General features: G+C 37.7%; 1 protein-coding gene across 1 annotated transcript; it reads left to right on the top strand.

Moving 5' to 3' along the window:
* Positions 1–2,194: 2,194 nt before the first annotated feature.
* Positions 2,195–25,589, top strand: zftraf1 (zinc finger TRAF-type containing 1). Its single transcript, XM_057828470.1, has 6 exons — positions 2,195–3,156; positions 4,641–4,735; positions 4,807–4,950; positions 7,726–7,937; positions 9,191–9,369; positions 19,316–25,589. Exons 1-6 carry the CDS (start codon positions 2,887–2,889, stop codon positions 19,526–19,528), a joined length of 1,113 nt encoding a protein of 370 aa, XP_057684453.1. The 5' UTR covers positions 2,195–2,886; the 3' UTR covers positions 19,529–25,589.
* Positions 25,590–26,360: the final 771 nt, after the last annotated feature.

Below are 26,360 nucleotides of genomic sequence, written 5' to 3'. Positions count from 1 at the left end.
GGGAGTTTTTTCCTTGCTGACATGGAGGGTCTAAGGATGGGGGATACCCAGGACTTGAATTTATTTATTCATCTTTGTTGCTTCACTTGCGGTTTCTGATTGTGTATCATAATGCCTCTGCAAAGCCCTTTGAGACAACGTTGTTGTGATCCAGGGCTATACAAATAAAATAGAATAGAATAGAATAGAATAGAATAGAATAGAATAGAATAGAATAGAATAGAATAGAATAGAGGTTGCGCTAGACTTTTTCGTTGTCTGTCGTTTTGACTGACAGGGTCATAAAAATCCGCTCATAATCTATTTTTACCCGTCACTTAAATTCTTAAAATGATAATAATGACATTGTGGTGACCTTTTGTTTGGCATAATTCATCTTCCGTACTTGTGTGTCCATTTGGCCGAGCGCGTTACCGGCTACAACACAGTCACGTGACAGAGACACTTAAGAGCCGCGCGCGTTCCGGCTTGAATATGAAGAGAGAGTTCACAGAGAGCAGCAGAGGTACAGCGGCTGGACACAGCAATTCGAGCTAACAAGACTCTTAACATTGCATACTAGAGCTGGGAATCTTTGGGCACCTAACGAATCGATTACGATTACGATTCAGAGGCTCCGATTCGATTATAAAACGATTATTGATGCACCCCCCCTCCTTTTTTTTTTTTTTTAAATTAAACGTTTTGTACATTAGTTCCAAAATTGTTCAAAAATCCTCTCAGGCTAAACCAAACTACTATTTCAGTATCAAGTTAACATATAACAGTAAACAAATATACAAAAATAACAGTAAATAAAAAACTCCAGTCCCCATTCTGCAAACAGCAGCTTTAAACTACATTCAATTAATTTAATGCTGTGAATCAACTGTTAAAGTTGTTAAAATTGCTCCCGTTATTCCATAATTTCCCTTTTGTCTACTTTCGACATGTGAAAGTTTTAAAACTATTTTAAAGATAGATTCAAGTCAATATTTTACCGATTCAGGAGTATTTTAGATAAAAAGTTAATTAGGTTTGCTTGGAAGGTTCGCTACAACAGCCTTGCAGGGAAGTGTACTGCTTTAAGATGGCGGCCGTTTACTAACGCCCGCATCTAGCTTTTTGTAGATGTGCTGCTATGGCTACCGAATCTAAATTGCATCTAGTCCTATATAAATGATCTCTACCATTACATTATGTGGATGACGTACTTTGTAGCAGCTTTTCGGCAGCAGTCAGGTATGTTGTTGTGTTTTTTTATCTCGTGGCATGAGTTGAGCTAGAGCCGTGAGCATTGGCATTACCCGAGGGGCCGGGTAATGAGAAGCATGTTTAGCTACTCTCGCTGCGTTCTTCCTTGTTGCGCCCCGAAGACCGCGCGGCGCGCTGAGTGTCTTGTACTTCCGCTTTACTTGGCATATTTCAATAATCGGAATTTGGATGTTTGTGAATCGTTCTCGAATCTTCCACGGCCGAATCGCGAATAATCTAAGAATCGGAAATTTTGCACACCTCTAGGCCAACGACGTCATGCATTAAGAGAGACAATCGCTAATTAATATGCTCACTCGCCTCCCTGTGGTCTGGGGTGTGAATTGCAACCTGTCAAAATGAGGGATGGACTTCTTTTTTCCGTCACAGCTTTAAAAAAAATCGGTCAACGACGGAAAATATTCGGTTAACGCGACCCCTGGAGTATAGCCTAAATAATTGTAAATTGTTGTCATAACATTTATACCATTAATATTAATATTATCTGAAATTGAGGCTTGTAAGTCCCACAGCATGGCAAGTGGGCATTTGCGTGTTGTTTTCAGCACCATTTTCTGAGTTTGTTCCTGGACCTGTGCCCGTCTCGTCATCCCTGCGCTATCGTATGTACTTTGCGTTCCGGCACCTTATGATTTACAAATTAAGCACTGTCTTGAACCTTGTATCAGAAATCGTATCATGAAGAACCCAGAGGTTCCCACACCTACTTGCCAAACACTCATATAACATAAAGACACGAAATGCGTTTTTTCCCGTCGAATTTTGCCTAAAATTAGTTATTAATGGGTTGTGGTCACCAAAGCCCTTTTATGTACCCTCGTTGGCGCCGACGTGTCTTCGAACGGCTTTAAAAAGTAGTCAGGTGACACAACTTTGGTCAACATTCAAAGCCCTTGCCTCGTCTGTGCCTAGCGCGCATGCGCCAAAACCAACTCTTTAAATACCCCCAAGTCATCTGTGGGCACAACAAAACATTCCGCCGTTCACCGATTCGACACGACCAGTCGACGGGGACAAAAGGCGGGGATTTCCGCAACAAATTGGGGATTTATACAGGTCGGAAAATGTTAGCATATTTTCCGAACAAGTCCCATTTTAAGCTGGATTCTTAGAATAACAAAAGGTGACACTTGGAGAGAGGGAGCAGGGGGCAGACGGACAGGGAGAAAAACAAAGATGGCTGTGTGAGCCTGAGAGACGAGCCATCATCAACAACAACAAGCGTCCGCGGACCGGGACCGACATCTCGGGCTGCCGGAGCGGACACGCCGGACTTGGGTCAGCCGAACCGAGCCGAGCTGTCGGAAGGGAGAAAGCCCCCGCCTCCCCCCAGCAAAAACAGCTGAGTTGTTTTTGTTCTGGCTGCCCACCTCCCCCCTCCTTCCAACCGGAGCGCTCAGGGCTCGGTGTCAACTAGCTATCCGCACCGTAAGTCCTCCCAACGCGGGTGACATTTTGTCTTCACCTCGGTTGTGACTTTCGGAAAAGCGTGAAAAATAGCCCCCCAAAGAAGAAGTGAGCTAGCATCCTCCTTTAGCTTTTAGCACGGGTGTTAGCCGACTAGCTGTCAGTTAGCCTAGAAGCTAATCAGATTTTGTGGTGGGGCACGTTGAAAGTTCTCGAGGGGCCGGGATGTCCGCCATGGAAGACGGCGAGGTGATGTCCGCGGCCGGCGTGTCTGCGGTTGCGGTGGCGGGTGTGGCCGAGGCGGCTGTAGCCGGGGCAGGGGTAGGGCTCGTCGGGCAGGAGGAAGTCGGGTCGCGGCCCGAGGTCGACTCTGAAGAGCCGCCCAAGAAGAAGACCAAAGTGCCCGAGGGGGAGGCCGGCAAGCTGGAGGAGAGACTGTACTCTGTACTCTGCTGCACCGTGTGCCTAGACTTGCCCAAGGCGTCTGTGTATCAGGTAAATGTGTCACAAACACAACATGTACCCCCCACAAGTCCCCCTAAAATTCAGAAAGTAGTGACAACCTGACGCCCCTTGGATTTATAAATAATACAGCACAGGCGAGCAAGTGTGTGCAGCTGACACACCCCACCCCCATCCAGTGGTCTGCAATCTGCATGGACTACCACAGCTCTAAAGTTGACATGATCTTCAAATAACCTTCAACTAAAGTCACTCCCAAGCTCAACACCCTTGAAAATAAAAGTAGTCCACCTCTCCCAATTGCCCTTGAATGCCACAAAGTCACTTGCTCACTGTCACCCATGTGCTCGCCCTTCACCCTATTAACTTTAATAAGTGCAAGCACAAGCAATAATAATATCCACAGTTAAAGCCCTTCAGAGTCCCTCAATCATTCACAAAATCCAGAACCTATGAAAAACATTTTTGCAGTTATTTCATTAGTTTTATTGCTAATTATTATTATATAATATTCACATGTGAATACATCAATGCCAAACTAGGTTTAATCTGGATTATATTTTTAAAAATATGTCAAATATATCAGCATTAAAGTCCTGCATGTTAAAATATTTGTCCAGTTTAAAAAAACGTAAATAAATAAAACTAAACATACTAATCTGGATTATGGCTGCACCTATCGATTATTTTAGTAGTCCATTAATCGATGCACTGTTAGTTTGAATAATCGAGTAATCGGATAAGGAACAAATTAAAATACCTGAGCTGAGCCTCAAACGGTATGAAAAAAATAAATGAATGAGGAGCCAAGTACAACAAAAGAGCAATTGGTTAATTTACATCGCAAAATCCGTGATCTTAAATGCTAAAAAATGCTAACATTTTTTTTTTCTGTGCTCTTAACAAATGGTTCAAACACATATTCCCACAAAAAGATGGCTAAATCTACCTATGAATTAAATTACAAATGTATCAAAAAAACATCACAAACAAAACTAAAAAACTATAAACAACTAATCTTATGTTCCTCTGAACAGGGAGCAGCTAGATTCAGCCATGTAAAATGAGTTATATTCACTGTCGCCACCAGAGGGCAGAGTGTCCACCGAAATCAGTAAAACTAAATGCAAACACTTTCAAAACAAACCATTACAACGCCACTTTAATTAAACGAATACTCCAAGCAGCAAAATTCAATTAAAATCTTTAATCGATTATTCGTTGCAGCACTAATCTGGAGCCGATCTAAATTGTGAAATATTGCTGTCTAAAGAAACAAAAACTATAAGCATCACCCAACCACCCAAATCTTTACAAGATGACTTTTTTTTTTTTCCACAATACAAGCCGTAGTTGTTCACATAGTATTATGGGATAACACTACCAAAAGATGCCTGTAAAAATCCATAAATAAACCGCACTATAAGGGTTCATAGCTATGGAAAAATGATGGTTCATCAGAAAAAATTTTTAATAAAAGTTTGCTAAGTCGATAATGTCCCGTTTTTGATCACTAGTGTACCAACGGTCACCTGATGTGCGCGGGCTGCTTCATCCACCTGCTGGCCGATTCTCGTCTGAAGGAGGAGCAGGCCACCTGTCCCAACTGCAGGTACGGCACTGCGCCTTCCTGATGCACCTTGGAGCCGTGACGCTGATCCCGTTGTTTTTTTCATTGCACAGGTGCGAGATCAGCAAGAACCTGTGCTGCAGGAACCTAGCGGTGGAGAAGGCGGTCAGTGAGCTGCCCACAGAGTGCACCTTCTGCCTTAAACAGTTCCCCAGGTCCAGCTTAGAGAGACACCAGAAGGACGAGTGCCAGGACAGGTGAGAGGGAGAAATCCGTATTTCTTGATTAGGCATGTGCCGATATGAGATTCTTACAGTATGATAACCTTAAGCAATAATATTACAGTTACACGGTATCACGGTATTGTAATTACAGCTCTAAAATGTGTCACTTTGAGATATCTGGTTTAAAAGAAAACTTTTCCATTGAACAGGATTTTTACTTTTCAAAACATATTAGGAAATTGCAACATAATACACAAAAGTACACACAAAAGTGCAAAAGTACCGTAGGCTGATGTTAGAGGAAACTAGTTAGTCGTCTAGGCATGCTAGTTAGCCATTTTATCTGCCTTGTTCACAAGCTTACCTTATAGTATGCTTTATCACGGCCCAGACACTAAACACTGGAATTAACCCTTGTAGCTGATGGGAAACGTGTGTTTACTCACCTTTAAAGCAGAAATGTGAAGTAATTTCATAACATGCCAAATAGAGTCACAATTAAAGTAATTAAACATTGTCCAACAAATAAAGCATGAAAAAATAATTTATATGTTGTATATTTGACAAAATAATCGCGTTTCCGATGTTCGAGCCTGAAAGGGGACGAACCCGGAAGTGATACGTCACACCGGGAACAGCGATGACAGCTCCATACATACGGCCGCCATACAAAGCCCTTCAAACAATGATTCAAACCGATATAAGCGATAGATCGAGCGCAAGGGAGGGGATCCAAGTTTTTGAAGAGTTGGAGGAAGAAGAGGAGGTTGGAATTTTATGTTTGACCTAACACGTACGTATTAGCCAGACGCTAATCAGGATGCAAACAATGTGCCTAGACTACCTGACATGGAATGGATACAAGACCCATTGAGATTACAAGATTGGTAAGATATAGGCTGTTATTTTCATGATTTGAAGATGCAGGCATTTGCACATAATTTTATGTTTTTGTCTATCTGATGACATTGTTAAAAAAAATAATAATCAGACTTCATGTTCATTTTGGCAGATCCGGCAGCTCTCGTGCATATAAAATAATAATATAAAAACGTTGGGGGGAAAGAAGATGAGTCGTTGATGGCTTTCTCCACTTTATTGTGGCAACAATAAGAAAACAAAATAATAGCGGACTGCCGCCACATTCGACCGCGAAGTTTTGCTTCTCGCTGATCTCCTCCTCGCCTCCTACTACTCCAGCGTCTCTTAAACGGATCGTGCATAGTGTCTTGTTATGAGCTTTTTGTTTACAAATGTATCGAACACACGACGTGCTGACAACTGTGTTTCTTTACACATGGGGCTAACAGTACAACACAGCTCGGGGCTCTCGGGAGGAAGTGGCGTCTAATGGCGTGAGGAAATGTAGTTTTTTCACACAAGCGAACAGATTACAAAGCACCACTTCAGTGTTATCCCGAGACTACATTGCGCGCTCACTGATTCGCTGCCAGACATTAAAAGCAACGCGCTTGTTGTTGTCACCTGTCAGCAGCTCTCGTACGTATAACACAAACTAGAAGGCTATCAAGAGATCACCGTGAAAGAAACGCCGAACCATACAAATGCAATGCAATGCTTGAAGCATGAAGGTGGAAATACATAATACAAATACAAGTAAATGCACAAACTCAACGGCGCTGTGTGTCTCTTACGGCAACGTGACCGTGAATTACTGCGACGCGGACCCGCTTATATGCACATCCACACCCCTTTCCCGATTGACAGTGGATTAACCGTTTCGGACAAGATCGGAGATGAAGCACAATTTCAACACGCTTAACCTAACGAACGCAACAACAACTATGATCGGGGATTGCCACGAGTTAACTTTCGGCTAACGTCGCTAGCTTATACTGTTCATTCCACAAGAGTTGGCAGCTCTGCTTTGACAAAGTCATCAGTCATCTATCCAAAAATCACACTTACTTTTTGGCAAATCTTTGATCATAAGCAGACCGGTTAAGCAAGCAGGCATCTTCGAAGTGTTTGCAACAGAGAACACTACTCGGTGATGGCGTGAAATTCATTTGCTTCGTGCGGACGAAAGATGTCCATTTACGTGCCCTGCTATCCTTTGGCCACTCATACAACTTTTCGTTTGCGTGAGAACAAAACATCGCCTACCACCGCCGTGGCATCTTACCAAGAAGCAATTCAACAAACAATACTGTTCTATGGCGGACTTCCCTCGCACTTCCCGGTGTGACGTAATTTCATAAGATTGCCGAAGAAAAGCATTTTCGTTGTCAAGGGCGTTGCTATGGGTTAAACAACGAATCTGGAAGGGTTGCGTTAAAAAAAATAACGAAAATATGCTTATAACTGTTTAGCCATTGATATTATTCAAAAACATGGTTGGCCAACCTTACTTCACATTTCCGCTTTAAATTTGTATAAATGCGAAATCATATTGGAGGTATTGCCTCCTCAGCATCCACCCGCCGCAAACGTGTTTTACATGTCGGTTGGCCCTCCTGCTCTAAGCCGCGACCTTTTCTGTAGCCGAAGTATTCCCATACCACTGATTTAGTTTTCTTTGATGGGGGAAAAAAGTTCAGGAGTTTCACCTTCTCAAGCCATCGTGTCGCACAGCTGACTAATTGAGTAACAACCGGTAGGGGATTGTTGAGCCTTGCAGCTGCAAGCGAGGGATTTCTCCCTGCATTTTTGGGACCTAAAAAATTTTTGCGGTTTTGAAACTGTGACGTTTGCATATCACGGTATGCCTTTAAACCTGTAATCGGCACAAGTTTATTCTCATTTTTCTCGCCGCATTATCATCGCCCGCACGTGTTTTTGTGTCAGGGTGACGATGTGCAAGTATAAGCGCATCGGGTGCCCGTGGCAGGGCCCCTTTCACGAGATGCCGGCCCACGAGGGCGAGTGCTCGCATCCCACCAAGACAGGCACGGAGCTAATGGGCATCCTGGGCGAGATGGACCAGAACCACCGCAGAGACATGCAGCTCTACAACAGCATTTTCAGCCTCCTCTGCTACGAGAAAATCGGATTCACAGGTGAGTCTGCGGCTGACGAATTGACACGCCGGCAAACACGTCTAGTATGTTTTACCAATATAGTTTCAATTGTCTAATTTACTGGTGCTCAATCAATTACTATACACATTATTAGAATTTTTAAAATTTGATAGTAATGAGTTTTGAGATTTATTCCATTTTTAGGTTAGCACCAGCTTTCCTTTTCTAGTATTATTTTTAACATTTTTAAAATTTTTATTATTTTAAAAATGTATTAAATTTATTTTAATTTAATTATATTTTTTAAAATTTTATAAAAACATTTTGCGGATTTTAAAATTTTTGGTGGTAAATTTCTAGATTTCAGTATAGAAAAAAATGTATATATTTTTACAGTTTCTGCAAACTATAGTATTTACATTTGCTCTCGTTTTGATTAGAGTTGTCAGATAAAGACTTTTTAACTGATACCCTGATCTTGTCCAGCTCCAAAGTTCGATACCGATATCAAACTGATACCGATGTTTGCAGTGGTGGACTTAACATCTTATGGCTAATTGTATTGTGATGACCTACTGGATGCTTTATTAACTGAAGTTATAGAGAAAGTACAAAAATACTGCCTAAATAAATTTGAAATCTGTCAAAATGTTCACTAATATGTTACGTATAAACTAGTTACTCCAAAGTGCCACTAGGGGGCGACCAAAGCATTACAACTTCAGTGAGGCGATTACGCGACATGCCAATGCAATGACAATTCCCAACATGCATTTTGCTGGGGTTTTTGCACACATTTTTTTATTATGTTTTATTACTTTTCTTAGTGGCTATTTCTTTCTGGTGACCTAGCAGTCATATGTGAAGACTATATAATTCATTATTTTTAACTCATTGTAAATTTTATTTGTGCACCATGAATGATTAGGGTCTTTCCCATCAGTTAACAAATCCAAAGCAGCTTAGCTTGGACACATCTAATGTGCTAAACTGTGACCGATCAATACATAAAGGCATGTACATAAACCGATATTTTCTGACAGTATTTCAAATGAATTAATTTGGATTATCAGGTGACTGGCTTTATTGGACAACTTTAGTTTTGAATGTATATTTGCTTCTTTGGAGTATGTGTAATTTTTAAAAAAACTTTTTATATTTTTGTTTACTCAAATGACAGACCTGTGGTATTTTTTCAAAGGTTTTTTCAAATGATCAAAAAATGAGATTTTTAGGAGTCCATTTCAGTGGTTTTGAACTGATATGTTGAAACGTTTTTTTGACAATGTCAGAGGTACAGTTTCGACCGTACCGCACGGACGACTTCATCACACGCCTGTACTACGAGACGCCGCGCTTCACCGTGCTCAACCAGACGTGGGTGCTGAAGGCGCGCGTCAATGACTCGGAGCGGAACCCCAACCTGTCGTGCAAGCGCACGCTCTCTTTCCAGCTCATCCTCAAGAGCAAGGTGAGAACCATACATGACAGCTGTAAATATCAGCCAATAAAACGCTTTCACGCACGTCGACTTTAGCGTCACATTCACAACTTTTGCAGTTTGACTTTTTTTCCCCCCATGTTATTCAACTGACAAATGTGTCTGTTAATAGGCACACTTCTTGGTTGACTTTGGAGTTCAATTGAAAGTGTAGAGCAGTCGTTTTTAACCATGCTAAAGGTACTGAACCCCATGAGTTTCGCACGTGCATTAACCGAACTCTGTGGAATTTTCCAATTCAAAATTGATTATACGAGCAAGCTAAAACCCAAATTATTTTTTTCATCAGACCACTAAACCAAGACTGGCCCAATGCACATATCTTAGAATTTTTCATTCAAATTTGGAGGAATATATCTAATATTCAATATTAAACCTGCTTGGTTGCATTAACCTTAAACGTGTAGTTTCTGTCATGTTTACATCTCAAATGATATCAAATTTAATGAAAAACCCTGTACAAAATGATCGGCAAATTAGTACAGTCATTATGTTAAAAAAATAAACATGAATCTTCTCACAAATCCAATAAAGAGTGAATTTATAACAAATAATTGTACCTTTTGATTTGCTTTTCACTTTGGAAAAAAATTAAACTCGATTAATTTCACACTGTTTCTATTTTTTGTTTTCATGGCGACATTCTCATGCTATCACATTCTTGCCTCACGTATTATTTTTAATGGCGTAAAATGTGACGCCAATGTCATTTTTTGTGTAAATGCAGAGCACGTTACACGTAGGTCTATTGTACATCCGCATACCAAGTGAAACTCAACCTTCCACTGAGCAAACCAGTTTCTCTAGGACTAGCAGTTGAAAAAATGGTATAAAGCCTGTAAATTGGGGATTAACCAGTCCCAAAACCTGGTCTAAAATGGCACTTTAGTCAGCGTCCAAAAATAGGGCCCTGCGTGTCTTAACCTCCTCCGAACCCCTGGGGTTCAATCGAAACCAGGTTAAAAACCACTGGTTTAGAGGTTAGTACACTTGCATTTTACTTGAGTGTGTTTTTTTGTGTAGATTTATGTAGATATTTTTGTTCATGTTTGTAGATTTCTGTTGGTTGTCATTTTTTAAGTTCATTTTTAAATTTCTGATGTTTTTTAAATGTGTAGTTTTTTTGTTGTTGTTTTTTTTTTTTTTTTTTTTTACTTGTAGATTTTTTCCTGGGTCAAGCGTCATCATTTCTCCATTTTTCATTTTTTTAGTTAATGCATTTTTTAATCATCTTTGGACAATTGTTTCCAGTTAAAATAGTAATTTTTTGTTAATTTCCTGAAGTGTCTTTAGATTTTTTTGGGGTTACATTTGAATGTTTGTCTAAAACTTGAAACTGACAAAAAGTAGTTAAGAACATGGAGCGCACTCTTTACAGTTTCTGTACTTGTTCAATTTTTCGCTGTCTTTCCCGTCAGAGACTCAGACGAAAATTTGTGGACGTTGCTCTCTAGTGGTGGTCGCCCTTACTGGGGTGTTAACACACCTCAGTTGCATCCCAGCGTCCGTCAATGTAAACAGTAACGTTAGCTGCTGCTAGTGTTGCCAACTCCCTGAATATAAAAATTAGGGTATCATTGGTAGAGCCGGCCGGCCTGATAACAGTCACCTTTTGATTATTATTTTTTTTTTGTACAGGTAATCCCCAGGTTACGACGTACTTGATTTACGCGATTTGACTTTACGATTCTGGAGTCTCATCTGTCATTTTGTCTCGTTGTTTTTAAAGATTTTTTTAATCACATAAACAGTACCTTATTGTACCTCACCGTATCTTATTTTCGCGTAACGTGTTTTGTCCTCACTAAACGTGAAGTTGTTCAGCTTTACAGCCATCAAACAAGGCAACTGTGCTTTTTGAAGCTTTTTACTTCCTTCACTTTTGACAATTTGTAAAGCTGTAAAACACATATGTAGACATGTTCAAAACGACACACATATTAACAATTAAACACTTAACACAAAATAATTGTTCAAACATCTATCTAGTCTGATCAATATGTAAATTTAGTCGATAAAATTAGTCTAATTACCTAACAAAAGTCTGCTAACTTAAATATGACGTATTTACAATTCTCATAGCAAATCACTCACATGTAACTCCACAAACTGGAGCTGTAAACTTAATTACAAATGCATACACAAAGATATATTAGCTGAAACAACTTACAGCCTTGTGTGGGCCAAACCAGAGCGCAGCTGTCCTTTATCCATGTCAAACAAGAGTCTGCTCCTCAGTCATAAGGCGACAGTCCAGCCACCAGAGGGCAGTAGGCGTAGGAACTAGGGGTGCACGATATTCATTTTTTGAAACCGATAACGATATCAATAACTTCCTGCTCCTCAAGGCCGATACCGATACGATAACCGATAATGTGTGTATATATCAGTGCTTCTCAATTATTTTCTGTTACGCCCCCCCCAAGGAAGACGTAAATGTTTCGCGCGCCCCCAACTCTCTGCCGCCACTGTAAATAGTATCATTTGTCTATAATATTACTATTATAAGTACGCCTCAGCCTAACATTGTGTCTTTTTTTTCTATTAAAGAAAAAAAGTAACATAGATCAACTTATAATAAAGTATAACTTTATTAACATTGTTTTGCTTGTAACAGAAAAGACAACGCGCATCAATTTGCCTGAAGTAAAAAAAAAAAAAAAAAAAAAAAAAAAAGTCACATCCAAACTGTAAAATACACTCAAGGTACATTTTGACCATTTGATACTGAAAAATAAAATGTAATAAAATTAGTAAATAATAACAAATTCAAATTGATTAGAAACATTTACTCTTCAGGACAACATGCCAAAAAATTTGACCGAAAAAAACAAAACTGAATAGAAGAGGGGGGGGAGTGTCTTTGGACAGAAGTTTTTATTCTCGCTGATTCACCACAGTGCTCACTGGTTTACTGATATAACACTGACAAAGCGGGACGATTGTGACAATTGGCAATATTCGGCACGTTTTCGCTGAAAAACAATCAAGCGGCTTATCAATGAGATTGAGGTCTAATGTCTTTAAGTGGCGTCTTAACTGATTTGGCTTCCGACTCTCCCCTATAATCATTTTTAGACTCAGTAAACAGTGGTCTTTCCTCATTTCTCACTATATTAAAAGTCAAAGCTAAAAGGCAAACGGCCCGAAAAAAGCGCATTCGCGGCGGCCGAGGGAGAACCGTAAATGAGGGCGGTGGTCGTGACGATCCCAAGCCGAAAACGGCACTTCTCGGCCGGACACGTGAGAACCGGAGAAGACAGTGGGTCGCTGCGTGAGTCCAGCTCTGCATGAGTCTCTTCCGTGTGCTCTTGCTTACTTCCAAAATACTGCACGCACTTTGAAAATGAGAGCGCCACTGTCAATATATATTCACCTGAGTTTTTGAACACCCATAGGTCAAAAATACTAGTGGTTGATTCAGCATAGATTTGCCTTTGACCAAACCAGAATTTTCATGATGACGTGAACATTATTATAATGAACAAAACAAACACAAGAACAGTTTTGACTTCAAATAAAGTGGCCATATTAATTTTTTCAAATAAATATAATTTGAGTCAATCACAATAAATCAGTCATTATCATTGACGAGGTGTTCCCCTGAATAATGAGCACTGATCTAAAACAAACAAACCAAACAGGTTTTGTGCTTTGTCAGCAGATAAAACTTGAGAGGTGACGAAAGGACAGCAGACTTTTGTCGTGTTGGTCTATGAAACAACTTTCTTAACTTGGCAATTATAGAACAGCAAGCCTATCAGTAACCAAAACATAACACTGTAAAATGCAAACATTTGCTAATTGCCATAGTGAGGTTTATAATTCCGTGAAGTAAAAGTATGTCCTCTAGAACATTAACAAAACTTTGCATACTGGCAAAAAAGGAGTGGAAACAAACACACACATCCCAATCCGACACCGTGCCAAAAATATTATTGATAGGCCCCGATAACATATATTGTTATCGGATTTATCGGGATGACGTCATAATTCCTATTATCGGACCGATAATTATCGTGCACCTCTAGTAGGAACGGATTTAGTTCGTAACCCGGGGACTACCTGTATGTGAAAAAGGATTTTTTTTCTTTTATATAATACAATAATTGTGACATAATTTACTCTAACCTGAATTGGGTGCATATTTGATAATATAAGCACATCGAAAAACAATAATTATTGGCAATGTATTTTTAATACTACTTAATACTACATAAAAGTGCAAACATAAACTGAGGTGCGTTCAAAGTCTCTCCAGCAATAACAGTTTCGTAAATCACTCCAAAATATAACACAAAATTATAATCCAAATAGTGAAAATAAAGTACACAGAGGAGAAAACATATTCTTGAGAAGCACCATACCAGTATTCATTCGCGCTACAGATGGAACACTATTTTTGATTCTCATGACAATACAGGACAGAGGGCGTTAATTGTAAGCTTAATACGAGACGCACACTATTGTTTCTCAATGCGGGACAATCCCATTTTTCAAAGGATGGTTGGCAACCCTAGCTGTTACTGGCCATGTGCTGCGGGCGGCACACCCCAGCAATGGCGGACGGGATATTTCTGGTCGTTTTGCCCTGATTAGTCTAAAGGCCATGACGGGCCGGCACATAGCACAGTGGGAAGCCCGTGTGTGACAAGCAGGTGGGACAATCTAAGATACTCGCTTTTGATTAGCTAAATTAGTGGTAGCATTTAAAAATGTTCAAGAACGGCTATTTTGCTGACGTCCTGGAAATATTGACTTTTATTGATGTTTTTCTTCAGTATTACACATCATAAACATGAAATTCATTTTTTTCCAAACAAGATTCTACACTTGATGAAAACATTGTCTTGCGCTTTAAGCTCCTGCCAATTGGGCAACTCCAGAAAACATGCTATTGGTTGGCTTTGTTAACTGTGCTGTTTTGTCTGTAATGGTGTTTTTAAAAAAAAAAAAAAAAACAACAAAAAAAAAAAAGATAAATAAATCTAATAATACTTTTGTACCCATGTTTCCTCCAGGATATGGAGCAGGTTGTTCTCCACTGCTTTTCATTCATCTTCTCCCAGTCATCCATTGATATGACTATTTGTTTGCCTCTCCTCTTATGTCATTGCACTTTAGAGCATTCACTCCTTTTTTTCTAGATTTTCATTTAATTCAATTTTAATTTTACTTTTTGTGCTCAAGTTAAAAAATGAGTTTGTTTTGGAAGTTGAATGTTACGGGGATTATTTAAGTTAGATTTGTGGATTTTTTAAAATTACATTTTCCTTAAAAAAAAAAAAAAAAAAAGGTTATTTTTTTGTATTGTACTTAGTGACGTTTTTAGAAATTTTTTAGATGAGTTTTTGGATATTTTCGCGATAATATTTCATATTATTGCCAAACCCGCACTATTTCCCGTTTCTCTTCCTTTTTGAAATGTTAACCTGCATTCGCCCCGCTTCCCCATGTGAAAGCAACGCTCGAAACTAACAGAAAATAGCGCTGGTGTGACCGAGTGCAACAAAGGAAAGCAGACCGCACATGTACTGTAGTATAATGAAGTAACAAATATGCATACAATAACTGTAGAGATCAACCATTTAGATTCATTGGACCTAATAAAAAATCAAAGTTAAATGGCAAATACAGTAATATACTGTACTTACCAAGTTACCATCAATGCTGAGAGGTGGCGACACTGTTACGCAGGGAGAAAAAAGCAACTGGAGAAAAAACCGCTGATGAGATGCGTTAAGTCGAAATCACATAAGTCGGGCACGTCGAAAACCAGGGACGACCCGTATTAGTCACAAGTTATATTTTTGGGGTTGTATAGTTCTGACACGTGGGTGATTCTAATGAAAGCTATGCATTTATGGTAAAAAAAGGACATTTGCCAAAGCCATAGACTTCATAATGTATTGATGGGGCACGGGGCCGATTCATAGGGGGGCCTATCTCCGTCAAAGCTGACAAGTGGAAACAAAGCTTTTTTTTTTGTTTTGTTGAAAATTCTTGTGAATAAATGCTTAAATCCCTGAATTCTTTATAGATATTACACGATTCTTGGTTAAAAGCAAAAAAACCTTGCAGTTAGCATTTATTTAACTTAAATATTGCAAACTAGGATGCTTGTCAATGAGCAAATTAGCGGCTGCCATATGGAAACAAAAAGCTTTTTCCATTGAAAATTCTTGTGAATAAATGCTTAAATCCCCAAATTTTTTATAGATATGGACGTAAAACAGTCTCGATTCTCTGTTAAAAGCAAAAACGTGCAAGTAGGTTTTTTTTTTATGTAAATATTGCAAACTATGATGCTAGCCAGTAAGCAAATTAGCAGCTACCATATGTAAACAAAGAGCTTTTTCCGTTGCAAAATTCTTTTGAAGAATTGCTTGAATCCCTGAATTCTTTATAGAAATGGATGTAAAGCAGTCTCGATTCTTGGTTAAAAGCAAAAAAAAAACGTGCATATCATAAATATCGGCCTTTATACGTAAATATTGCGAATTATAAGGCAAGTCAGTAAGGAAATTAGCGGCCGCCATATGTAAACAAGGAGCTTTTTCCATTGAAAATTCTTGTTAATAAATGCTTAAATCTCTGAATTCTTTATAGATATGGATGTAAAACAGCCTCAATTCTTGTTTAAAAGCAAAAAACAAAAAAAAAACAGGCTGTTAGCATTTATTTTACGTACAGTGCCTTGCAAAAGTATTCGGCCCTCTTGAATTTTGCAACCTTTTGCCACATTTCAGGCTTCAAACATAAAGATATGAAATTTAATTTTTTTGTCAAGAATCAACAACAAGTGGGACACAATCGTGAAGTGGAACAACAATTATTGGATAATTTAAACTTTTTTAACAAATAAAAAACTGAAAAGTGGGGCGTGCAATATTATTCGGCCCCTTTACTTTCAGTGCAGCAAACTCACTCCAGAAGTTCAGAGAGGATCTCTGAATGATCCAATGTTGTCCTAAATGACCGATGATGATAAATAGAATCCACCTGTGTGTAATCAAGTCTCCGTATAAATGCACCTGCTCTGTGATAGTCTCAGGGTTCTGTTTAAAGTGCAGAGAGCATTATGAAAACCAAGGAACACACCAGGCAGGTCCGAGATACTGTTGTGGAGAAGTTTAAAGCCGGATTTGGATACAAAAAGATTTCCCAAGCTTTAAACATCTCAAGGAGCACTGTGCAAGTCATCATATTGAAATGGAAGGAGCATCAGACCACTGCAAATCTACCAAGACCCGGCCGTCCTTCCAAACGTTCTTCTCAAACAGGGAGAAAACTGATCAGAGATGCAGCCAAGAGGCCCATGATCACTCTGGATGAACTGCAGAGATCCACAGCTGGGGTGGGAGAGTCTGTCCATAGGACAACAATCAGTCGTACACTGCACAAATCTGGCCTTTATGGAAGAGTGGCAAGAAGAAAGCCATTTCTCAAAGATATCCATAAAAAGTCTCGTTTAAAGTTTGCCACAAGCCACCTGGGAGACACACCAAACATGTGGAAGAAGGCGCTCTGGTCAGATGAAACCAAAATTGAACTTTTTGGCCACAATGCAAAACGATATGTTTGGCGTAAAAGCAACACAGCTCATCACCCTGAACACACCATCCCCACTGTCAAACATGGTGGTGGCAGCATCATGGTTTGGGCCTGCTTTTCTTCAGCAGGGACGGGGAAGATGGTTAAAATTGACGGGAAGATGGATGCAGCCAAATACAGGAACATTCTGGAAGAAAACCTGTTGGTATCTGCACAAGACCTGAGACTGGGACGGAGATTTATCTTCCAACAGGACAATGATCCAAAACATAAAGCCAAATCTACAATGGAATGGTTCAAAAATAAACGTATCCAGGTGTTAGAATGGCCAAGTCAAAGTCCAAACCTGAATCCAATCGAGAATCTGTGGAAAGAGCTGAAGACTGCTGTTCACAAACACTCTCCATCCAACCTCACTGAGCTCGAGCTGTTTTGCAAGGAAGAATGGGCAAGAATGTCAGTCTTCTCGATGTGCAAAACTGATAGAAACCTACCCCAAGCGACTTGCAGCTGTAATTGGAGCAAAAGGTGGCGCTACAAAGTATTAACGCAAGGGGGCCGAATAATATTGCACGCCCCACTTTTCAGTTTTTTATTTGTTAAAAAAGTTTAAATTATCCAATAAATTTTGTTCCACTTCACGATTGTGTCCCACTTGTTGTTGATTCTTGACAAAAAATTAAAATTTTATATCTTTATGTTTGAAGCCTGAAATGTGGCAAAAGGTTGCAAGGTGCAAGGGGGCCGAATACTTTTGCAAGGCACTGTAAATATGTCGAATGTGCTGCTAGTTAAGTCACTGTGGCAGGCCTGGCGGCCCCCTTGGTACAACAAAGCTTTTTCCGTTGAAAATTCGTGTGAATATATGCTTAAATCTCTGAATTCCTTATCAATATGGACGTAAAACAGTCTTGATTCCTGGTTAAAAAGCAAAAAAAAAAAAAAACTGGTCAGTTAGCATTTATTTAATGTAAATGTCGAATGCGCTGCTAGTTAAGTCACTGTGGCGGCCCCCTTAGTACAACAAAGAGCTATTTGCGTTGAAAATTCTTGTTAAAAAATGCTTAAATCCCTGAATTCTTTATCGATATGGAGGTAAAACAGTCTCAATTCTTGGTTAGAAGCAAAAAAAAAAAACTGGCAGGTAGCATTTATTTTACGTAAATATTACGAAGTATAATGCCAATGCTGTAGCGGCTAATTCCTCCCATCGATTTTTTTTTCGCAACGTTTCAAAATGCATGCATGGTACGAAAAATACAATAATTACCTGGAATCCTTGAACAAATCACTCCTGAGACAATCCTTCCTGTTTGTATGCAGTACAGCTTTCGTACTTTTTCAATCTAAATCCGACATTAGATCGCTGCATGTGACCGACTGCAAATAAATGAAGGAGTGTGGGACGGCCCCCTTCAGGAAGGCGTGACGCAGTGAATGGCGAATATGTCGCGTCAAAACATTATGAAGTCTATGGTGGTGCATTATGGGTCAGAGTAACTTTATTTAAAAAAAAAAAAAAATTGATTAAGACAGGACCTTGAACACAATGCAATAGTAATGAAAACTCCATGCTTGGACAATAAATTTTTGTTTAATATTTTTAATACAAAATAAGAAAACATTATAGTTTTATCATAATCTGCTAATTTTTTAGTGTTAAACAATTTTTTAAAAAGAAAATTGATTGAATATAATGCTGTATTGAGGTAAAAATGTCAAAGCTTTTCATGGATGCATTCCAGTCATGAATTTATGACTCTAAAATCAGTGACAAAAAAAATATTTTGGTAAGGAATGGTGGACTGGTCACATAATATAACCATCATTCAACCAAAAATGAACTAGATCCTTAAAATGGTGAAAGACATAGTGTAGCTTAGCTTCATGAGAATCACCCACCTACCTTTTTGATGCATCAATTCTCCAAAATTTAAATTTGATTAAAAATGTTTTGTTTTTGTTTTTTTTTTTGTGCAAATTTTCTTTTGATCAACTTAGTTGCATTTTTTAAGTGTTCAGATGTTTTCTCAATGTTTTTTGTGAAGCATGTAGATTTTTATAGTACTTTATGTGCAAGTTCAAAGGTAAAAAATTGTTTTTTGGTACAATTTGAATGTTTTGTCCTATAAATATGTGGATTTCATTAAAAAAAAAAAAAATTCTTAGATTTTACTTTGACGTATTTTTTTGTATTTGTGTCGAAATTTCAGATTTTTGTGGCTGCCGTTTTTTTTGTTTTTTTAAACGTTCAACATGATGTTTTTTTTTTTGCTATTTCTGGAAGCTGTACTACTTTACTTGTGAAACCTTCTTCATGCGGCTGCAGCCGAGTCAATTTGTCCGCGCGTGTTTCGTTCAGGTGAACTCGGCGCTGGAATGCTCGTTCCTGCTGCTGAAAGGCCCTTACGACGACGTGCGCATCAAGCCGGTCATCCACCACTACGCCTTCAGCAACGACGACAACGAGACGGACTACGTGCTCCTGCCCATCTGCGACTCTGTGGAGTGCAACAAACTGCTGGCCGCCAAAAACATCAACCTGCGCCTCTTCATCTTCCAGGTCCAAAAGTGAAAAACCCGTAGAGCGAGCAAGTGACCGCCACGAGGGGGGGGGGGGCTACCCAGAGAAGACGGAGAGTCGACGCCACTCAACCACTGATACCTCTTAACACTCACACACATACACACACACACCCTACTAATCCACTTACCTCCTTTTACACCACAAGTGAGAAGACTTGTTCCATTTTTGGGTTAGTGGTCCGTGTGTAGCAGTAGCCCCGCCCCCGACCCTAGCCCCGCCCCACACACGCGAGAGCCAAAAGTCTGTGAAAATGAGTGTTTACTCAACTGAGCTGTGATTGTGTGTGACTGTGTGTGTGTGTTCATTTTATGTATAGTTACCCATGCTTTTAACCCTTTCAAAAATATTTAATAACAGTTTAATGCGCTTGGTTTTTTGCGCGTCTTTGGGTTTTCATAGCATTTTTTTTTTTTTTTCCTGAAGTCAACTCATTGGCTGCCATTGACAGCAATAGACAGCAATAGACATCTAATTGGATTGGCAGTAAGAGTTAAAAATAGTATGAAATTTAGTCCAAAAAAAAAGGAACATGGCGTGATCAATTCATTTCAAAAGTTTCAATTCCTGAGTAAAGCAAGTTTATTTTAAAAAAATTGCTTAAAAATAGTAGCAAAATTAATTTTTGGTTGTAATTCTTTTAAGAGAAAATCCTCAAGTAAAACAAAAAACATTATTTTACAATTTTAATTTTAATGAATATTTTGACATCAATTTATTTCAAGCATTCAAGCATTTTTTTTCATGTTTAAAATATTAATAAAATTAACACATTTTTGACAATATATATTGTTTAAAGTGAAAATCTTCACAAATAAAATCAAAAATGTTATTTTCCTGCCACGTTTTGAATTTTAATAATTTGGCATCAATTTATTTCAAAAGTTTCAATTTCTGAGTAATGCAAGTTTATTTAAGAAAAAATGCTTAAAATAGTAATAAAATTTACACATTTTTGGCAATTTTTTAAAGTGAAAATCCTCACAACTTATATCAAAATCTTCAGTATTTTCCTGCCACTTGTGTTGAATTTTAATAATTAGTAATTTCACATAAGTTCGAAAGTTTATATACCTGAGTAAAGTAAGTTTATTTAAAGAGAAAAAATGTTTAGTAATAGTAATAAAATCAATGCATTTTTGGCAATATAACTTTTTATTTTGAGTTAAAATCCTCAACATTATTTTCCTGCCCCTTGTGTTGAATTTTAATTAATAATTTGACACCAATTTATTTTAAAAGTTTATATTCCTCAGCAAACCAAGTTTTTTTTTAAATGGCTTAAACTAATAACAAAATTAACACATTTTTGTTTATATAATAGTTGTTGTTTTTTTCAACTAAAATCGAAAACGCCACTTTTCCCGCCACGTGTGTTGAATTTTAATAAATCTGAAAATGGTGCATATTTAAAATAAAATAAATAAAAGGAATTTAGTGTTCCATAAATGTTTTTTTCATTTTTTCCCTTTCACCACTTTGTCTAATTTTATATTTTAAGAAATGTGATCGAGGAAAAACAAAATGTATTTTGAACATTTTCTTTTTTTCCTGGAAAAAATTTGAATTTGACCTGATCTCGTGCAAAATCCAAGTTAAAAAATCAACAGTTCCTAATCTTGAATCAATCATTTTCCATCCAACTTCAATATTTTTTCTATAATCCGTCTAGCCATTTAGAAGAAATTTATTAGCTACATTTAATATGTATATATATATTTTTTTGGCTATAATTTCACAACTAAAATAAAAAATGTCATCATTTTCCAAAAATGAATCAAAAAATGGAAGTTATGTTGACATCAATTCATTTAAAAAGTTTCAATTCCTAAGTAAAGCAAGTTTATCTAAAAAAAAAATGCTTAAAATAGCAATAAAACACTTTTTTTAGCAATATTTTTTGTCAAACTCCTCACAACTGAAATAAAAAAAGTCATTACTTCCCTGCTACTTGTGTTGAATTTTAATTAATAATTTGACATCATTTTGAAAGTTTATTCCTAAGTAAAGCAGGTTTATTTTAAAAAATGCTTAAAATAGTTGCAAAATTAATCCAGTTTTGGCAATATTTTTGTTGTTGTTAAAATTCTCACAACTAAAATAAAAAACTATTTTACTGCCACTTGTGTTGAATTTGAATAATTCATAATTTGACATTTCGAAAGTTTATATTCCTGAGTAAAGCAAGTTTATATAAAAAAATGCTTAAACAGCATTAAAATTAACATTTTTGGCAATATTTTTTTTGTTAAACTTCTCACAACTAAAAATAAAAAATCATTATTTCCCTGCAACTTTGTTGAATTTTGATAATTAATAATTTTACATCATTTTGAAAGTTTATATTCCTGAGTAAAGCAAGTTTATTATTAAAAAATTCTTAAAATAGTTGCAAAATTAATCAAGTTTTGGCAATATTTTTTTTGTTAAAATCCTCACAACTAAAATAAAAAATGTCATTATTTTCCTGCTACTTGTGTTGAATTTGAATAATTCATAATTTGACATTTTGAAAGTTTCTATTCATTAGTAAAGCAAGTTTATTTAAAAAATGCAGAAAAAAGTTGCAAAATTAATCCGTTTTTGGCTACAATTTTCTTAAAGGGAAAAATCCTCACAATTAAAAAAAATATATTTCCCTGCCACTTGTGTTGAATTTTTAATAATTTGACATCAATCTCGCAGGTTTCACTTCTTGAGCAAGGAAAATTTATTAGAAAAGTTTAAAATAGTAATGCAATATCTATACAATATATTTTAAAGTGAAAATACTCACAACTAAAATCAAAAACATTTCCCTGCCACTTGTGTTGAATTGTAATAATCATTTGACATCATTTTGAAAGTTTATATTCTGAGTAAAGCAAGTTTATTTTAGAAAATGGCTTAAAGTAGTAACAAAATTAATGCATTTTTGGCTATATAACAGTTTTTTTTTCTTTAAGTGAAAATCCTCAAAATCAAAAACTTATTTTTCCTGCCACGTGTGTTGAATTTTAATTAATCTAAAAATGGTGCATAATTAAAAAAAGAGAAAAAGGAATTTACATTTTTGTTGACTAATTTTAATTGAGTGTGTTGTGTAAATGTTTTGTTTGATTTTTTTCCCTTTTACCACTTTGTATAATCTTTTAGGAAACATGATTGAGGAAAAACATAATAGTTCGAACATTTGCTGTTTTTCTGGACAAAAAATTTGAATTTGACCTTATTTTCATTGACATAATTTTCTCATTTGTTCTCATGCAAAATCCAGTTAATCCAAGTTCAAAAACCAACAGTTCCTAATCTGAAATCACTCATTTTCCCATCCAACTTCAAATATATTTTTTTCTATAATCTGGCAAACCGTTTTTAACAAATTTATTAGCTACATTGTTTTTTCTGTCTGTGCAAGATGCGTCAACAAAAAACGCTTTTTAACTATGTTAATGTGACGTTTAGTGTTAGTGGATGACTTGGAAGTGTGTATGTGTTGTGTGTGTGTGTGTGCAAGGGGGTGCACAGCGGGGGGGTCCTCCATGCAGCGAACTTACTTGAAGGATGGGATGTTACGTGAAAGGAATCTACTGATAGAAGATGTCTCTCCTCCTGACCTCTGCTGTATTTTCACAAAGAAGCCAGCTTGGTCTCTCATCTCTCACTATGGCTGTACATGTGCCTTTGATTATTATTATTATTATTGTTATTAAAGATCATCAACCTACAGAGCCGCTCGCTCATGTCAAAGTCATGCAGGACGAAAGGGGCCTTTATATGAAAGCGGCGGCCGCCGCATGAATTATTGAAGGCACGTTATGAAATCCAAATTTAATTTGCGAGCCCGGCCGGGATGATGGATACGTTTTGTTGGCTGGAAATAGGAAGCGGAGCCACTTGATGAATGAATTATCACGAGAGAGCGTTATTACTGCTGTCGGAGGCAAAAGGTCACGTGAGTCATCTGACCTTTTTTTATGTTTTAATTTAAACTTAGATGTATGCAAATATCTGCTTCACAAAACAGTCAACAAAAAATTGACAGAGATGCGATCAACACTGTTATCATCGCAAAATAAAAGTAATAAAACAAAACAGTCGTGAAAAAATTAGGACACCCAATGGAAGCCTGTGTGTTTTCTAACATACAGTATTTGGTCATATAGATAGTTAATATCAATTTGAACAACCTTGAGAAATTTAAGTGTTAGAACTAAACAAAACTGAAAAAAAGTAATTAAAAAAATAATTTAAAAAAAAAAAAAAAAAAACTTTAAATATAATTTTAAATAAATGCAATTTCTGTTGAGGAATAAATTAAGGCACCCCCCACATTCAATCACTTATTTAAACCTCACATTTTGTTTGGTGTGCCCCTGACGGTTGAAGTGAGAGAAAACACCATGATGAGATCAAAGGAGCTGTCTGAGGCCTTCAGAAAGAAGATTGTAAGACCCTTATGAATCTGGGAAGGGATTTCAAAAGACCTCAAAAGAATATAAAATCAGCTATTCCACTTTCTGGAAAAGTCTACAAGTGGAGGACATTCAAAACAACCGCCAACATGCCCAGGTCTGGCCGTCTAAGCAAGTTCATCCCGAGAGCAAAATGTCATCACGGGACCTACAGCAGGCTCTTGCTACTGTTGATGTGGAAATGCATGCTGATGCAGGACCTGGCCAACTCACCATCATAGAATCCACCATGAATTATATCGTGTATCAGAGGGTGCTTGAGGAACATGTGAGATCATCCATGAAAAAATACAAGACGTGACACATACAAGTAAATCCACCAAGGATTAGCTGAAAAGGAAGAAATGGAGACTCCTGGAATGGCCGAGTCAAAGCCCAGATCTTATTCCCATTGAGATGCTATGAGGTGACTTGAAACGGGCTGTACATGCAAGAAACCCCTCAAACATCTCACAACTGGGAGTATTCTGCATTGAGGAGTGGGTGCAAACTTTCTTCAGACCAATGTCAAAGACTGGTAGATGGTTCCAAAAAGCGTCTCAGTGAAGTTAACTCAGCCAAAGGGGCTAACACTAGCTATTAGGTAGTAGGGTGTCCTAACTTTTTCCTCAGCTAGAATATCCATTTTTGTTGATATATTTAAAACAATGTACAATGTTATTTTTTGTTGTTTACCTGCAATTACATCACTTTCTTTTCTAGAGATAAGGAAAAACAAGATCAGAAATTGATATGTGAACATTTCTTAATAAAGAACTGAATATTTCGTGGGGTGTCCTAATTTTTTCATATCACTGTATACAGTTATAGAAATTTTAATCTGAGGCTTCAGGGAAAAAAACGATATTCTCATCAGTTTATTAGGGCGCAAGTGCCAAGTGATGCGAGAGCCCCATTGTAATGCAAAGGATTATTTTCTATTATTATTTCATGGCAAATGAAAATGGACAATTTGGAGGCTTTAACATGCTCGAAAACTTGCCGATACATGCGGCTTGGCGTAAATTTTGATAATTTTTTGACTTTGCGAAAAACCGCCACACTATGGCTCAATGTTGCCCCCTTGAATTTTTCAAAAAGGCCTCTTTTATTAGTTTTTTTTTTTTAATTTAGAGCAATTAAATTATTTGGGGTGTCGATACCTTGTGCAAAACTGCTCCAAAAAGTCGCACAAATATTCCAAACACAACAGGAAATCAGGAATTTTGGATTGAACGGGAAATTTATATCGAGTTACAGGGTGCATATCTGAGAAATTGGCACCTACGCAGTTTGTTGGATCCTCTTCAAATTGGTGAGACTGTTCATCAGACATATGGTATCTAAAGTTATCACAATGGTGAGTTTTCACTCATGGGCCTGACCTGAACAGGGTGCCAAAGTCGGCCTTTTTTGGGGGGTTTAATACGCCAAATTCAGTAAATGACTAATAACTTCCCGATCCAAGGTTGTCTTTTTCATATCTGGCATGTATGAGAGGTATCCCAGCCTGAACATTACTGCATTGAAATATCAGGCCTGGCGCCACCGGCTGGGAACAGTAACCGCCTTTTTTTTTTTTTTTTATTATTATTAACGAGACCGGCTCCTCTTCCAAGAGGAAAAAATCATCATCATCAGAAATTGACCTGCATCAAGGGAGTCTTAAGACATGTGTTCAGGTGCCAGATGAAAAATATTGAGGTTTCTTTGAAGCAGAGGGGTCCAAACAGGAAAATGAAAATGACCGTCGCCATTTTGTCTCGCCACAAATTTTGAACAGTCATAAGTGGACAAATATACAACATATCTGCACCAACCTTCCCTTACTTGATGATAGTCGTACCCTGAAGGGTCCTGTAGAGGGGTCGTTTGCATCAACCCTATAGGGCCAGCTAGTGGCAACAGAATTGGAGGCCTTAAGATTCTCTAAAACTCACCAAAATTTGCACAAAAATACGGCTTGACATTGATTTTGATAATTTTGCAACTTTGTGAAAAACGATAACAAAATGGCTCAACATCGCCCCCTTGAATTTTTCAAAATGTCCCCTCATATTAGGTTTTTTTCAATGTGGAGCGATGAAATGTGGGGAGTCGATACCTTGTGCAAAACTATAATACTACTATATAATATTCCAAACCCAACAAGAAATCTGGTATTTTGGATTGAATGTGAAATTTATATTGCGTTACAGGGTGCATATCTGAGACATTGGCACCCAGGGAGTTTGTTGGATCCTCTTCAAAATTGGTGAGACTGTTCATGAGGCATATGAGGTTTTAAGTTTTGAAAATTGTGGGTTTTCATTCACGGGCCTCACCAGGATGGGGTGCCAAAGTTGGCTTTTTTTCGTGACAACGCCGAATTCAGTAAGTGACTAATAACC

This window comes from Corythoichthys intestinalis, chromosome 22 (assembly GCF_030265065.1).
Source record: "Corythoichthys intestinalis isolate RoL2023-P3 chromosome 22, ASM3026506v1, whole genome shotgun sequence".
Lineage (NCBI taxonomy): Eukaryota > Metazoa > Chordata > Actinopteri > Syngnathiformes > Syngnathidae > Corythoichthys > Corythoichthys intestinalis.
The sequence above is the reverse complement of the archived record's forward strand: the minus strand, read 5'-3'. Positions and strand labels throughout refer to the sequence as shown.

Coding starts and splice junctions, on each gene's coding strand:
- zftraf1 (XM_057828470.1), top strand. CDS start 2,887: ATGTCCGCCATGGAAGACGGCGAGGTGATGTCCGCGGCCGGCGTGTCT. Junction 3,157..4,640: donor CCAAGGCGTCTGTGTATCAG/GTAAATGTGTCA, acceptor TTTGATCACTAG/TGTACCAACGGTCACCTGAT. Junction 4,736..4,806: donor GCCACCTGTCCCAACTGCAG/GTACGGCACTGC, acceptor TTCATTGCACAG/GTGCGAGATCAGCAAGAACC.